Below are 15,373 nucleotides of genomic sequence, written 5' to 3'. Positions count from 1 at the left end.
CCCATCTAGATGTATTTTAAATAAATTTTTTTTAAATGTTTTTTCATTGTAATCTTGTTTCCCATTTTATTTGAATATTGTTCAGTAAAGTGTAATGTAATATATCTGTTTAACATCATGATGAAACATGATAATGTTGAAAATTATGAAATATTAAATGCAAATTAATGGAACTTTTTCATATAAGGGCTACTTCTAGCTAATTATTAGCTTCATCATCCCTTGACTGTTTGTTAGCATTGTTGTTAATAATCCTGTTACCTTAGTATATTGTGCCAATGCAATTAATATATTTAAATGAGTCATTTACAACAAAACTACTGGATATGGATATTCTGTTGAAGAAGGCACTGAAAATTAGTTTTAAAAGAGAAGAAAATGTTATATTAATTGTTTTTAAAATGTATTTATGTAATTACGAATGGTGTATGTATGTATGTATGTGTGTTACTAAATATGTTGTTACAGGTGGTGTAAATCCTCCAGTTTTACCATGTTTACATCTACTTTACCAGTCAAAATTTTCACCCTACAGTGATATTAGTACTATAGATATACATGAGGACCTTCAGTTTCATTCTGAAAACACTCAGCCACTTGGTGAACTTTTACTTCAATTCTTCTCTTACTATGATTCCTTTGAGTAAGCCTGTAATACTTATTATTTATTATTATTATTTATTTATATAACTTATTATTTATATATTATTTACTTATTATTTAAAGAATTATTTTCTTAATTCTACAAATGTCCTATTTTGCTCATATATTAATTTATACTGACTAATATAGAGTATTATTCTTTCCCGACTTTGATATTGAATCTACCGGGTTGGTCTAGTGGTGAACACGTCTTTTCAAATCAGCTGATTTGGAAGTCGAGAGTTCCAGCATTCAAGTCCTAGTAAAGTCAGTTATTTTTACACGGATTTGACTACTAGATCATGGATACCGGTGTTCTTTGGTGGTTGGGTTTCAATTAACCACACATCTCAAGAATGGTCGAACTGAGACTGTACAAGACTACACTTCATTTACACTCATACATATCATCCTCATACATCCTCTGAAGTAATATCTGAACGGTAATTACCAGAGGCTAAACAGGAAAAAGAAAAACAACTTACATATTGATATGGAAGTTTTTGTCTTGTGCTTTAAAAAAGCAGTCTTCTTTAACAAAAAATATATTAAAAATTTTATTTAAATGGTTCATTATTTTTCATTGTTTTCAATGAAATCATTAAGACATTTATAAAAAAAATAAATCTATTGAAATGTCTCATATGATCAGCAGTTGCCAACAAGTTTTTTTATTTTGTGGAGGGTGTTCCCTTCAAGAATTAGTTATCAGACTTAGTGATAATTGATTTGAACGATCATCTAATCTCTGTAGGCTTTCAAGTTATATTAAAGGAGCATATTAAAGTAGAAGTATCTACTTCAGATTAACTATATACCAACTGTGATGTAACAATGAAGAATCTGATTAAGTTAGTTGCCATAACACGTAATAAAAAAATCTTATTAACTTACATAAGTAAATGAGATAAGAGCTAAAATTTATTATATAGAAAATAGATAATAAAAAAGTAAATAGTACAAACCTTACATCAAACACTTGATTTATTAACCTTATTACACTGAAGGAGAGCAATTAGCATTTGTTTTTAGAATCACTATGTTCCTATCATTTGTGTTTCAAATTGTTGGTCTTATATTAGTATGTATATATATATATATATATATATATATATATATATATATATATATATATATATACATGCCCATATATTAAACTAGTTGAAGATTAGTTTCATTTCATTATATTTCTCCTTTCCTTTCTATCACTATTTTTAGGTGTCCTACAGTACACATATGCATGATACTCTATTGTAAACATTTTGGTTGGCATACCAAACAGATAAAAGAATTTTTTTATATTAAATCATTCTGCAAGTGGGGAAATTAGTGGAAAAAGAGATAATTATCAACTTTGTAACTTAGTTAATACATTCAGTGTTTTAGTTTAAATAGAATAGCTTATTCTCAAATTTCAATTATCAGAATCATGTTGAAAACTTCCCTTTCTGATTAAGGTAAGCAGCAATCATATTCAAAAATGAATGTGATATTCTGATATATATATATATATATATATATATATATATATATAGAGGAGCCTACCACCAGTATGCAATATTCGCTACCAAAATGGCTAGATAGTCTACATAACATTAAAATTTGGAGCTATTTGCATAATAATTTAGAAAGGTGTCATAATTCAGAGAAATATTTAGTCTGCTTGATTACAAGATTATGGGATTTCTACATAGCATTTTACTTTTAGAAACCCTAAAAATAAGAATGATGTTGTGTTGTTGTGACAATTACAGACAGAATAGATAGCATATTTCCCAAAACTTAATAATGTGAGGGTGACAACCTTCCTGAAGTACTAATGTTCAATATTATTAAAAATTTAAATGACAATTTTGGTTTCATCTTACAAGCACTGAAATACATAAAAAAAAAAAATGACTGAAATACATAAAATATGAAAATTAGTGATAGAGACAAAATAAAGTTCAGTGAAAAGCAAAAATTATCAGTGAAAATCTATTTTCAGGATATTAAATTTTTAACCACCTTCTTATCTTCACATCTAATTTATTTTTTTATTCATTTATTAATGCTGCAAGCAACAATCAGCTTTACCCCCAACTGCAGTCACTTGATGATTAATACATTTTGTACCATATGAAAAATGGCAAACCTGACTGGGATTTAAACACACACAACCTTCCAGATTGAAAGATAGAGATGCTACTATTCCATCACAGAACAGTGGAGTGATAATAATTATAATAGATATGAATATAACGCACAAAAGAGTCATATAAAATATCCTATTGATTGTAAAAGAATTGAAAAAATAGAAATGAAGTATTCAAGTATAAAGAGAGTGCTACATTATTATTAGAATGAATTCATAAATAGAAAACACTCAAAAACTTTACAAACAAATAAAAAGTTAAAATTAAATGATTACTTTCACTCATCATTAGTAGATATAGAGTAATTAGGAAAGGTAAATATTTTAAAAACTTTGAAAAAGCAGTAGAAACATAAAAAAAAAATTGAGACAATATTATAAATTAATACTAATAAGAAATTAACAGCCAGTACTCACATACATATCACAAAATGAATATTTCTAGTTTTATTTACAGAAAATAAAACCAAATAAGTTGTGCAGTATCCTGTAAGGTATCCCGGTTTTAAAGAAAGAAATTAGCTTGAAACCGTTCAATCTCTCCCCACCTGGACTGGCCTCTACATCCTCAATAGGGTTAGATAAGAAATAATTTATTGTATGCGTGCGTGCACACACACGCACTCAACAAAATTAATTATATGTTCTATTTCATATTTTTAACTTGTTTTCTTAAAAGAAAACCTTGAATTTTTAGAAGCATGTTTATTCATTCTTCTGTTTGTAGGTCTTTTTACAACCCAGCTATATTCTTCTGTTTGCTATATGCTAGATTTAGAAAATTTAATGTGTAATATTTTGAAACTATTATTTCTGGATAGTTACAAAATAATTGTCAATTGTGAATTTACAGCAAAGCATTCTGATAATTATGGATGATAACAACAACCCACCCACGTGGTACCAAATAAAAGAAACTACCTTGTTTAAGATTTGTTTTATGTATGAAATATTTCTGCAATTGTTTCATGTTACTTTTGTTTTTCTTGGTAATTCTGTCTACTCTTATTTTATCAAGACTATAATAGGGCAGGAATCAGAAAATTGCAATCAGTCCTGGTGGAAAGATTGAGTAGTTTATATTGTTTTTAACCCTTTCAGATCTAACTTTTTTTTTATCTTGTATTATGGGATTTCTTAAGATTACAAAGAATAATTTATTCTCCATTTTTTGACAGTAGTGGCAAAACTAGTTATCCATTGTAGTGGATATTGGGTCTGAACTGTTTACATTTACATTGGGTCAAAACCAATATTACCTCTTACTTTTGTTAACTGATGAAATTATATCAAAAATAGCATACAGATATAAAACTTTGGTAGGAAATGTTATTATTTAATTAAAATTATTTAACTACAGTAGAAAATATAAAAAGGATTTATAATGTTATTAACATAAAATAAGTTTCAACTTAGTAATGAAACTTGATTGATTATTGCTTATGAAATTTATAAAAACAATTCTTCCTCTTTACAGAACACAAATTTACTTTAAATTTAAGGCAGTAGACATATATTTTACCTTTAAAATTGGCTGCCTTGAATCGCAAGGTTTCTTTTTTTTATAATCATATTCTGAAAGGTGCAGTGGCAACTAGTCAAGTGTTTGTTAAAGGCTCAATCCACATGTTTGTTTATTTTCTGGCAGTGAATCAGCATCTTGTGAGGAGTATCCTCTCTATCAGTTGAGTAAAATTAATTTTTCTACATTTCTTAGTTTATCAGCTAACAGCTGATTTTTAGCTTTAGCTTCATTTCAGCAGGTCAATAATTATTTTTATTTTTTTAATCTTCTGTCTCACTGCATCATAGCAGTATTCAAGTAGTTATATCTACTACATTAATGATCATAGAATTATCCATTCTTTTTATTTTATGAAAATTGTATCATAGCTGTCAATGATAAAATTTACCACCACCCATTTTCTCATTATAAATCCTTACAATTTCAGTGTCTCTATTGAAATTACTGCTGACAATTTCAGGTTTGGTTGCTCACCCTTTTTTTCATTTCTTTTTCATCCATCAATTGAGGATTTGAAAAACAACAGTGCAAACACTTCCAGTAACTTTAATCTTTAAAAAGATTAAATTTGTTAAAGTAATTATCAAAAAAATAAATGTTAAGGGAATTTCTTATATTTCTTATAGCAAGCTGCTGGTGGCTATGCTATCAACTGCTGCTGGACACTGCCCGAATGATAACATACTATTATCAGTTCATGGTCCTTGATATAGGATGATACTGCTGAACACTAACTTATAATTGAATTGGTTGATCTTCATTTTCTATAGTATCAATATCAGAGATATTAACAATTAATGATTTATTTCAGAAATCCAAAGTTCCACTATCTTCTTTTAACAAAAAACTCATAGCTACTCTACTAATAAAAATTAAGAAAATAATACTTAGAATAAGTAAGAACTATTTAGAATAAGATAACATAACCTACAACAACATTCATTGCTTCTGTGCTGTATTGCTCAAACAGCAATGGTGGGTGACCTGGTATTCATTGCAGTGGACATTGATTTTACAAAAAATTTGGAGGTGTGTCAATTAAATCTTACAGTTTAAAAAATATATATATATATTTATTTATTATATTCTTTTTTTCTGTTTTATGATATGTCTGTAATATGATTTTGATCTTTATAAATAAAAAGTAGTAGAAATAACAAAGATGGACCACTGAATGTGAAAATAGGAGAAAAAAAGATTATGAAGGTAGAAGAATTTTTTTATTTGGGAAGTAGAATTACTAAAGATGGATGAAGCAGGAGCGATATAAAATGCTGAATAGCGCAGGCAAAACATCAAAAATTAATTTAAATGTCAGGAAAAGATTTTTGAAAGTATATGTTCTGAGTGTCGCTTTATATGGAAGTGAAACTTGGATGATCGGAGAATCTGAGAAGAAAAGATTAGAAACCTTTGAAATGTGGTGCTATAGGAGAATGTTAAAAATCAGATGGGTGGATAAAATGACAAATGAAGAGGTGTTGCAGCAAATAAATGAAGAAAGAAGCATTTGGAAAAATGTAGTTAAAAGAAGAGACAGACTTATAGGCCACATACTAAGGCATCCTGGAATAGTCGCTTTAATATTGGAAGGACAGGTAGAAGGAAAAAATTGTGTAGGCAGGCCACGTTTGGAATATGTAAAACAAATTGTTAGGAATGTAGGATGTAGGATGTAGGGTATACTGAAATGAAACGACTAGCACTAGATAGGGAATCTTGGAGAGCTGCATCAAACCAGTCAAATGACTGAAGACAAAAAAAAAACATAAATAAAAAAATTCATTTATGCTTCTGAACTGGCACACATTTTTTGGAATCCGTTCTTGATTTATTCCACAGATAACAAGACAATTACTATTCTGAACTACAGAAACTGTAATATATTGTTAATTTTTTTCTGGCAGTAGAAAACTGAACAATAATTAATCAGAAAAATATTATTCTTTGTGTCCATTGAGATGGGCAGCAGGTCTGAAATAGTTAACTAAACTTTCTGGCTTTGTCTTGATCTGGCTTGCAGGATGCTGTATAACATTGTAGCAGTTCATTTTATTTTAATTTTATAAATACAAATAGAAAACACTACAAAAGTGTTTTCTGAGTATTGGTAGTTAAATAAATTATTATATTATTCATTTTTTAAGATATTTGCTAACAAAATTAAAATATTTTTTATAAATATCTTGTAGCTTGTCTTGTTCTTTGAATGCATGTGACTATATCACCTACTTATCACACTTAATCATTTTTTGAGAACACCTCATCACTATAGTGCATAGTAACCACCATTTCCAAGATTTCTGGAACAATCTCTGTCAAATGTGCTGAAATAAATTCAGACATGAAAGGGACTGTTCTTGAATTTCAAAACATTTTTCTTCCATATTTGAAAAGTTTTAAAACACTTAATATGAGCTTTCTTAATTACAAATCTATTTTGATATTGGTTCTGATAAATCACTGGATTGTTATACAGAATTCAAATATATTAGTCACTATATTTTCTCAATTGAAATTCTTTTTTCCTTATCTTCCTATAACTCACTTATGTGTGCCAGAGTGGTGGAGGTAGCAAAGACATGACTAAACTGGTTAATTTTAATGCTAACAACTTCTTGATGCTATTCCTAGCCACCACCTTATTGTTGTAATTAGCAGTACATCTTGGCTTTGTGATATGTTAATGTAATAAGTTATAGGTAAGGTCACAGTTGTTATCTGAGACCTTATAACAACTGCGACCTTTTTACATAACAGACATGACTAACTTTATATTATGATGACTAGTTGTGATTTTATTTAACGTTTTATAATTTACATTCTAAATATTTTAATTTTAATTTTAATTATCTCAAATTGAAGAATATTTTTTCCTGAGGGTAATCGAATGACCGAAAGTGTTAGAAAAGAGAATGTGGACAAATTGTTGGTAAGGTTGAATTTCATTTTCTTTATATATAAATAATTAACAATATTTTTTTTAAATAAATTGTATAAAGCCATCATGTATGTTGTTACCTCAAACACATTTTCACTTTACAATAACTCATCTTTAGTAAAACTGATGATTTTTTTTTTTTTTCTTTTTCCTGTTTAGCCTCCGGTAACTACCGTTTAGATAATACTTCAGAGGATGAATGAGGATGATATGTATGAGTGTAAATGAAGTGTAGTCTTGTACATTCTCAGTTCGACCAATCCTGAGATGTGTGGTTAATTGAAACCCAACCACCAAAGAACACCGGTATCCACGATCTAGCATTCAAATCCATGTAAAAATAACTGGCTTTACTAGGACTTGAACGCTGGAACTCTCGGCTTCCAAATCAGCTGATTTGGGAAGACGCGTTCACCAGTAGACCAACCTGGTGGGTAAAACTGATGATTTGCATGAAATAAATATCACTTGTCAGTCCCATCTGACATGCTAGGTTATTAAAAAATTCAGTATTTTATATAATTGTATTCTAACTATTTTATAAAAATGTTTTTAAGTTATAATATAAAAAGCATTTGTTTCCAGTTTGTATCATACTTTACATTATTTTGTTCTTGTAGTTATGTTAAAAATGAAACCACTGAATGCTTAATTTTTATGTGCTATATTTTGCATAAATTTGCGACATATATTGTAATTTTTGTTGCAAAATCTTTGATGTATTATTTTTGTATGAAATATTACTGATGCTTTTGTTTTACATTAGAAAGCTTGTTATGCTATCATATCAACAATAAGATAGGTACTTTAAATTGATTTTGCATTCTTGGAACTATAACTTAATCCAGATGATCAAGATGTCCTTTTCCTGGAATTATTTGCTCAAAAACAAAAGAAGACTGCTGAATACCACGTATGATTGAATACAGGCAAACATTATAAATTGGTGATATCACAGCTATCTACCCACAAGTCAACCAGAAATTTTACTAAGTTCACCATGAGTCTCAGAGAGTTATATACCTAAAAGTTAATTTTACAGAAAAAGGTTTAATATTAATTTTCACTAATAATTGTTAGATCATCCTGTTCTGAAAACAACAGTTTATAATCAAGACCAACAACAGTTTATAACCCAGACAATATTTTCTTGATATTGGTTGTGTTTAGGTAAAGGCGTGTCGTAGTTGCCAGATCATGTCCAAAAAAAAAATGGTAATTCAGTTTGTTGTTTTATTCAGTCAACATGACTGAAAAATATCTGACGATATATCACTTTTATTCAGATAACTGTATCGCTTGCAAGAGATTTGCTCACAACAATCTAATTTATTTAATATGCTTTTTACTTCCTTGTGCTGAAGTAAAGGAAGTATTGTGTTCACAAATCATTTCAGTTTTCATATTTCAATGGAAATAAACATTTTAACCATCCCTGAATCCATTTTGACTGGTTTCAGCGTGATGTCTGTACATACGTATATATAATATATATATATATATATGTGTGTGTGTGTGTGTGCTTATGTATCTCGCATAACTCAAAAACGATTAGCCATAGGATGTAAAAATGTTGGATTTAGCACTGTTGTAACAATTAGCTGTGCATCTCCCTTTTTGATTGCAATCGAAATTAAAATTTTAATTAATGAAATATTTTGGTCTTAAAGGGAAGGTACAACAGCACCTTCAGATTTCATCTCCATTTTTTTTAACTTATCTTCTGTTTTTTAATTTAAACATATTCATTTAATAATTATTTATCTGTGATTGTAAAAATGTGTTACAATAAATAATAATTCAATGACAATAAAAAAAATAAAAAAAATTATTAGTAAAATAAAATTTTTTGTACTTTTAAAAATGTATAAATGTAATTTAATTGACATTATTACATAGGTGTATATGTAATAGAGTTGGTTAAACATCTGATTATTTAATATTAATTGAAAATTATAATTTAGAATCGTATTATTTTTGGATTTTCTAGCTTAATTTCTGTTCAATTTCATTTAATTATTCTGGAATTTTTGTTTAATTTTATCTACATTAACGTTAACTACAGAGTGACTGAAAAATAGACCCTCACAAGAACAACATATACACTGAGGCATACATGCTCAATCTTTAAAAATTGCAAAAAATTCTTATCTTTTAGTTCATTACTCCTCTGATATTGTCAGACAATATTCTCCCTAAGTCAGAGTTCATCATCATTTCATTTATTTGATTTTTGTTGTCAACCATTTAATCACGCTTTGATTTGATATAATTCTTCTGATCTTAATTAGTGTATGCATTCTGTAGTTTTCAAATTTTCTCTTTCTTTATATTCATCATCCTCTCTTAATCCAAATATTCTTTCCCTGGTCTTAATGTTTTCTTCCTCTTTATCTTTTTATTCTTTCTTTAGTTTTAACATTCATTCATTCATTCAGAGAAAATGTGAGCATGTATATTCATGCTTAAAGGCAAACATAACTGTTAATTCACTTTTGTTTACAGATATTGTGCATCAGTTTCTAGCCATTGTTGAAGCTGTTGAGTTTTATCATTGGTTCTAACACAAGAATACAATAAACATGTCTAACCTCAATAAAACTATTGACATATCTTATAAATTTGTTGACTAATTAATCAAAAACCTTTTAGTTACCTTCCTTACTTACCAAAAAACTTGCTTCTCTTGATTTCTTTATTTAAGTTCTGTCTAAAGGAGAAGTATAATAATCTGGAAATACTCAAGGATTTACAGTAAAAGATATCGTAGTCAACATAAGAAACAAGTATGACTGTCACATATTGTCAGTTGAATTGGTGTCATTTTACAGACTGGACAGTAATTTTACATTTTATTTCAGCTGATGAGTTTAACTGTTAATGTGAAACATTTTACATTAATAAATTTAATTAAAATAAACACCCTAATTAAAGTTTAGAAATATTCTAATCTCTCCACGCTAAAAAAAATTCACTGTTTTATAGAATCACTTAATATAGCTTCTTATATATTAAAAACTGAAAGTAATCAATAATTGAAATGTTTAAAAATAATTTAGTTACAGTTTATATGCAGTATCTGTAAGATTAGCATGCAGAATTCCTATTGAAGAATGTAGAAGAGTACGGACCCTGAAAAATGAACCTCATCAGTGGAAGTATCTTTGTGTAGAGGGTATGTAACATAATTTTATATGATTATTTTATCATCCTAAATTATGTATTTTTTAATTTTTTTTTGTTATCATTAATCACTTGACTGGTTTTATGCACTACTGTGCCCCTTCCTGTACTGTGCCAATGTTTTAATCTTAAAATATTTACATCCATGTATTCTTGTGTCTTTACCACATACACTTTCTTTTACTAACTACATACCCTGTATTTATTTACCAATTTTAAAAGAAGAAAATGAGTGAAGGATTACAGTCATCCAACAGTTTTCTTCTTTTTTTGGAAGTCTCCTTCCTAAATTCTTCTAACCTGCTTGTCTAAAACATCTTTAATGTGACTGTTATTACACTGACCAATGTTTATTCTCAGTTGTTGCTACATTTTAAGTCTATTATTTGTCTATTCTTCTTTATTCTATTATTTTTTGTGATTGGCTGACATACACCTATTTCAAATATTATAAAAAGAATCTTCATCTGCTAGTAAATCTATGAGTGATATTGTCAGATACATTTTCTGAGTAAAAAAAAAAAAAAGGCAAAAAATCCCTGGTTTACACAGTAAAATAGAATATTACTTGTTTCATCCTTGTTTTGTAATTGCAGCGAAAATAAGATTATGAAACTTCTAGCGTATGTATTGTAATCTACACCTGACTTAAATATTAACATACACAGAGTGGCTGTGAAGCATACAGAAAAATTTTGAGAATGGATTCCTTGCTCCCCTGGGAGAATTTTTTTTTACAAAAAATATTGTGAATTTTGCAATTAATATATTGACTTCATCTTTACCATTATAAAATTGTGCAGGTCATTTTGGTGATTATTTCAATGATGATAAGTTTTTAAAAAATCTCCTCTTGTTTTATGGAAACCATTTCTTACAGTAGTAAGTAGCTTTTAACAGAATTTTGAAGATGTACTTGCTCGTGAAATTAGAATAGTTATCAGAAAATCAAAAAGGTCTACAAAGATATTGTTCCCACAAGAGAGGAGACTCAAGTGCACTCTATAATGTGTAATTTGCAGTCAACCTTTAAAAGCAGAAAAGTAATCAGTAGCTAATGTTTGGAACAATTCTTTACTTTTAGAAATGATAATAGCTTAACATTTCTATAAGTATTGTTAGAAATATTGACCTAAGACTATGGGTTAGCTGAAATATTTGTATTTTATGACAATATACATATGTACAGTTATATTAAAATATGTTATTTATGCCTGAGCCTACTACTGAAACAGATATTAAATGAATTTTAATATTAACAAAAGTTATACATATTTTATGAAAAAATTAATTCCTAATTAACTTACATTAATAATAATAATAATAATAATATTATTATTATTATTATTATTATTATTATTATTATTATTATTATTATAATTATAATTATTATTGTCTCTCAAAAGTTTAAGGACACCCCCTAAAGTACGCATTATTGCTTCCTGTTCTTATACTTTTGCTAAACCATACAATGCTAGACACTAGCCAAATAACACTTAAAATGAGTAAACCTTTCTATCTTCTAAAACATTTCTATCTTTTATGGAACTGCTTTTATTGCAATTTGTCTGTTTTAAAAAAGACATAATGTGTAAACCAAAATTTAATTAAAAAAAGTTTATTGCTCTAAAATGGATATTCTCAGAATAACGAATTTTGGTGTGTGTATAGGCTTGCAGGAAAGGCACCTTAACGGCCAGTCTTCTTCTTTTTTTTAATACATGTATCTTGTTCATGGTTCTGAACGCATATTTTTTCTCAGTTCTTTTTACACAAAAATTGCTATTCTAATTTTGCAAGAGTTTGTAATTGGTGACATATTAATGTCAGACTGCCACACCAATTTAATCAGTATCTAGGGAGTTTGTAGTACTGGCTAAACAGCTTACTCCTACCACTTATCATTGTGAAAAGTGAAAGTTAAGGATAGTTTGAACAGTGCAGGATAGTTTGGATCAGGTTTAATAGATAGGAGAAACAGAATAAGCAATTGACTGAAAAGTTATTCAACAGATCTCTATTGTTTTCATCAACTTCATTCTTTCTTTTTAACCACTCTTCCAAACCTATATGTGGCTTTTTTGTAATAAGATTATTACAAAAAAAAAATCCTGTATTAAGAAAAAACCATTCTGCTTCAGTATCTGAAGATTGAGATAAATTTTTTTGAAAAGACCCACTATCATCACTAAAATAATTACTGAAGTGACCTAAAATTCATTGAGAGCAAAGATAAATCCATATTTTACATGTATTAACTACATCCTATATTTTGCAGTACTGTTTTGTCATACTCAAAAATTGTATTTACCAAAAGAACTGCGTTTTTCTTTTAGTTCAATTGATATGTTTCTTTCTGTTGAAACAAGTTCTTAAAATAATGTAAATTTAAGACAATATGGATTAATTTTTTCCTCACTTTTTTTTATCAAAAAAAAGTTAAAAATTATTAAAAAAAATAAAATTATGATAACTTAAACTCTTTTTCTTTTTTTTTTCTTTTTTTTTAAGAGGTCGAGGAACCCCATTTACGGGTGCCGAAGCAGTGTCGGACTCGCTAACAGATTCCGCAAGATAGTAAAAAAGGCATATGTATTCCTGCACACTACCAACTAAACCTCCACCCCTGGCGACCCGCCCCTCCTGGGAATAGCTGGTAAAGCATTACTTCAGAAGGGGGGTAAGCGCCCTCACACACATTCAGGCAACAAAGCAAATAGCAAGGCACATACACACACAAAAATAGATCCACACATAACTAAAAAACCAGCATAAAACAATACCAAACACATTTGAACCAAACATACCAACACATACACACCACCCGTGCATAGACACATGCACACCAACAACTCTCGCAATACTTTTACTTACCATACACATACTTACATGCCATCAGCTTTAGCTCAGAAGTGGGAGAAGCCCCTGGGACCCCTGAAATGACTGCGGCTTATTGCACCCAACTACCACCACAAGATTGGGGAGGCCCTATAGACACTCACCCATGGCCCTGTCCCCTGCCACGGGACCACAGGGCCTCTATCTAACCTGCAGCTTTCTTTGGTAGAACTTAATTTCTCCAAAACTGCTTTAGCATATCGGGCAACAGCCACCCAGTAATTCTCACTGGTTAACATAATTACCTGGAGGTCCTCAGGTTTAAACATTTCCTCTCTGCCAACAGCATCCACGATCTCCTCACGCTCTACCACAAATCTAGAACAGCGAAAAAATGCATGAAAAGGCGTCTCTTCAACCCCACAAGCAGTGCAGCTATCTGAGTGGTCCAACCCAAACCTATAGAAATATGCCCAGCTTAAACTAATCTCTCTAATTTTGTCTTACAGATAGACTATATGCTGAGTGAATTTTGCTAATTACAGCATTTTTATATTGGAATTTTCTACACAAATTTTATAGAAAAGCAATGTTTGGAACTTTTGGTTTGTTCTTTGTAAAAAATTTTATATGGGTGTAAAATGTGAGAAAAGCTTGTTTCCACTTTTTATTTTACTGGAAATAAGCATTTCAGTTCTTGAAAATTTTAAGCATTTTAGGCAGATTATAGCAGCTACCTATTTACTATGACAGTTATAGTAAAGTATGTTTGTTAACTAATTTGTCGGAAAATTCTAAAACTAGGTTCATAACAGCACTACATTAGATAAAGATAAAAATTTTACCACCTCTTTTTCCACACTTCTTAATACAGGACATATCAATGAAGCAGAAGAACTTAAAACTCTGTATTTAAATAAGTTTTTATTTTAACATGATTCTAGTTTTCTGTTTAAACATGCCATTGTACTTATTAAAAAAAGTCTTGACATGTGAGTACCATTATAGATCTAGGCTCTCTTGTAGTCTAAATCAAAACATTTCCATTACACATTATAACATAGCCGATGTAATGGCATACAATTTCTTGAATTTTAATTTTATTTTTTCAGCTATCACTTGCGGTCACTATAAACATGCATACATCTTGCTTTTTAGCAAACTCCAAAGAAAAACGTTGCATGCAAACAAATCAGGCGATCTATCCAGCCAAACAATGACCTCATTTTTGGATATGATATGATTCAGAAAGAGGACTCTTAAAGCAGTAATAGACACACAAGTAGTAATATGACTTGTAGCATCGTCTTGTTGAAAACACATAATTTGTGGAATTGAACAAATTTTGCCCCAAAAATGTTGACCATGGTTGTGTAATGTATCACTGTTGTAGTGTATCTGTATCTGTAGTGTAACTGAAGTGGGTTTTCAGTGCTCCAATATTGACTGGTCTGCTTATTTAAATAGCCCTTCAGGTGAAAATTAGCTTCATCTGGCATAAACATATGGTGAATTTCATTACTATCCAAATTCTGCAATATTTCTTGACAAGACTTCATGCAAGCAACCAAATCAGCATATTTTATTTGTGAACAATTTGAATTTTATAGTATGAAAATGTAAGATTTAATTGTTTGATGGTTCACTGATATTCAATGCTAATGAATGTTTATTCACAGAACATTTTTGACTGCATGTTATGGTAGTTTGAACTATATCAGCATTTTCTGGTGTTCAAATTTGCTGTTCCTTTATGTTTTAAATTTAATGACCTGGTTACCTCAAACCTTTTAATCCATAAGCTAACTGCATGAACAGACAGTACCCACCCATGACGCAAAATATTGAACTGATTGTGAAATAACCTTCATACAGGTGTCAGTCACCATTTTTATAAAAATATTAAACACAAGAAACCGTGATGTGCACCTGAGTATTGTTTCATGTTTCATAAATAGCTCTAAATGACTGACAACATCATCAAGTTCAATGCCCTCACCCAAATTCAAAAGAATAACCAATTTTTAAATTTTCCCACTTCACTGACATGCCTAATATATACTACAAAAGATACCAATTAGCCTTGAACAGGGTCTGTATGAATATAGCA

General features: G+C 29.4%; 1 protein-coding gene across 1 annotated transcript in view; it reads left to right on the top strand.

Annotated features, from left to right (window-relative positions):
• The window catches only part of LOC142317685 (uncharacterized), a 105,872-nt gene that overhangs the window by 85,732 nt on the left and 4,767 nt on the right, over positions 1–15,373 (top strand). Inside the window, exons 9-10 of the mRNA XM_075354236.1 lie at positions 469–643; positions 10,302–10,417. Coding sequence (XP_075210351.1) covers positions 469–643; positions 10,302–10,417 — 291 coding nt within the window. The remainder of the gene's footprint in view (positions 1–468; positions 644–10,301; positions 10,418–15,373) is intronic.

This window comes from Lycorma delicatula, chromosome 1 (genome assembly GCF_047948215.1).
Source record: "Lycorma delicatula isolate Av1 chromosome 1, ASM4794821v1, whole genome shotgun sequence".
Taxonomy (NCBI): domain Eukaryota; kingdom Metazoa; phylum Arthropoda; class Insecta; order Hemiptera; family Fulgoridae; genus Lycorma; species Lycorma delicatula.
The sequence above is the reverse complement of the archived record's forward strand: the minus strand, read 5'-3'. Positions and strand labels throughout refer to the sequence as shown.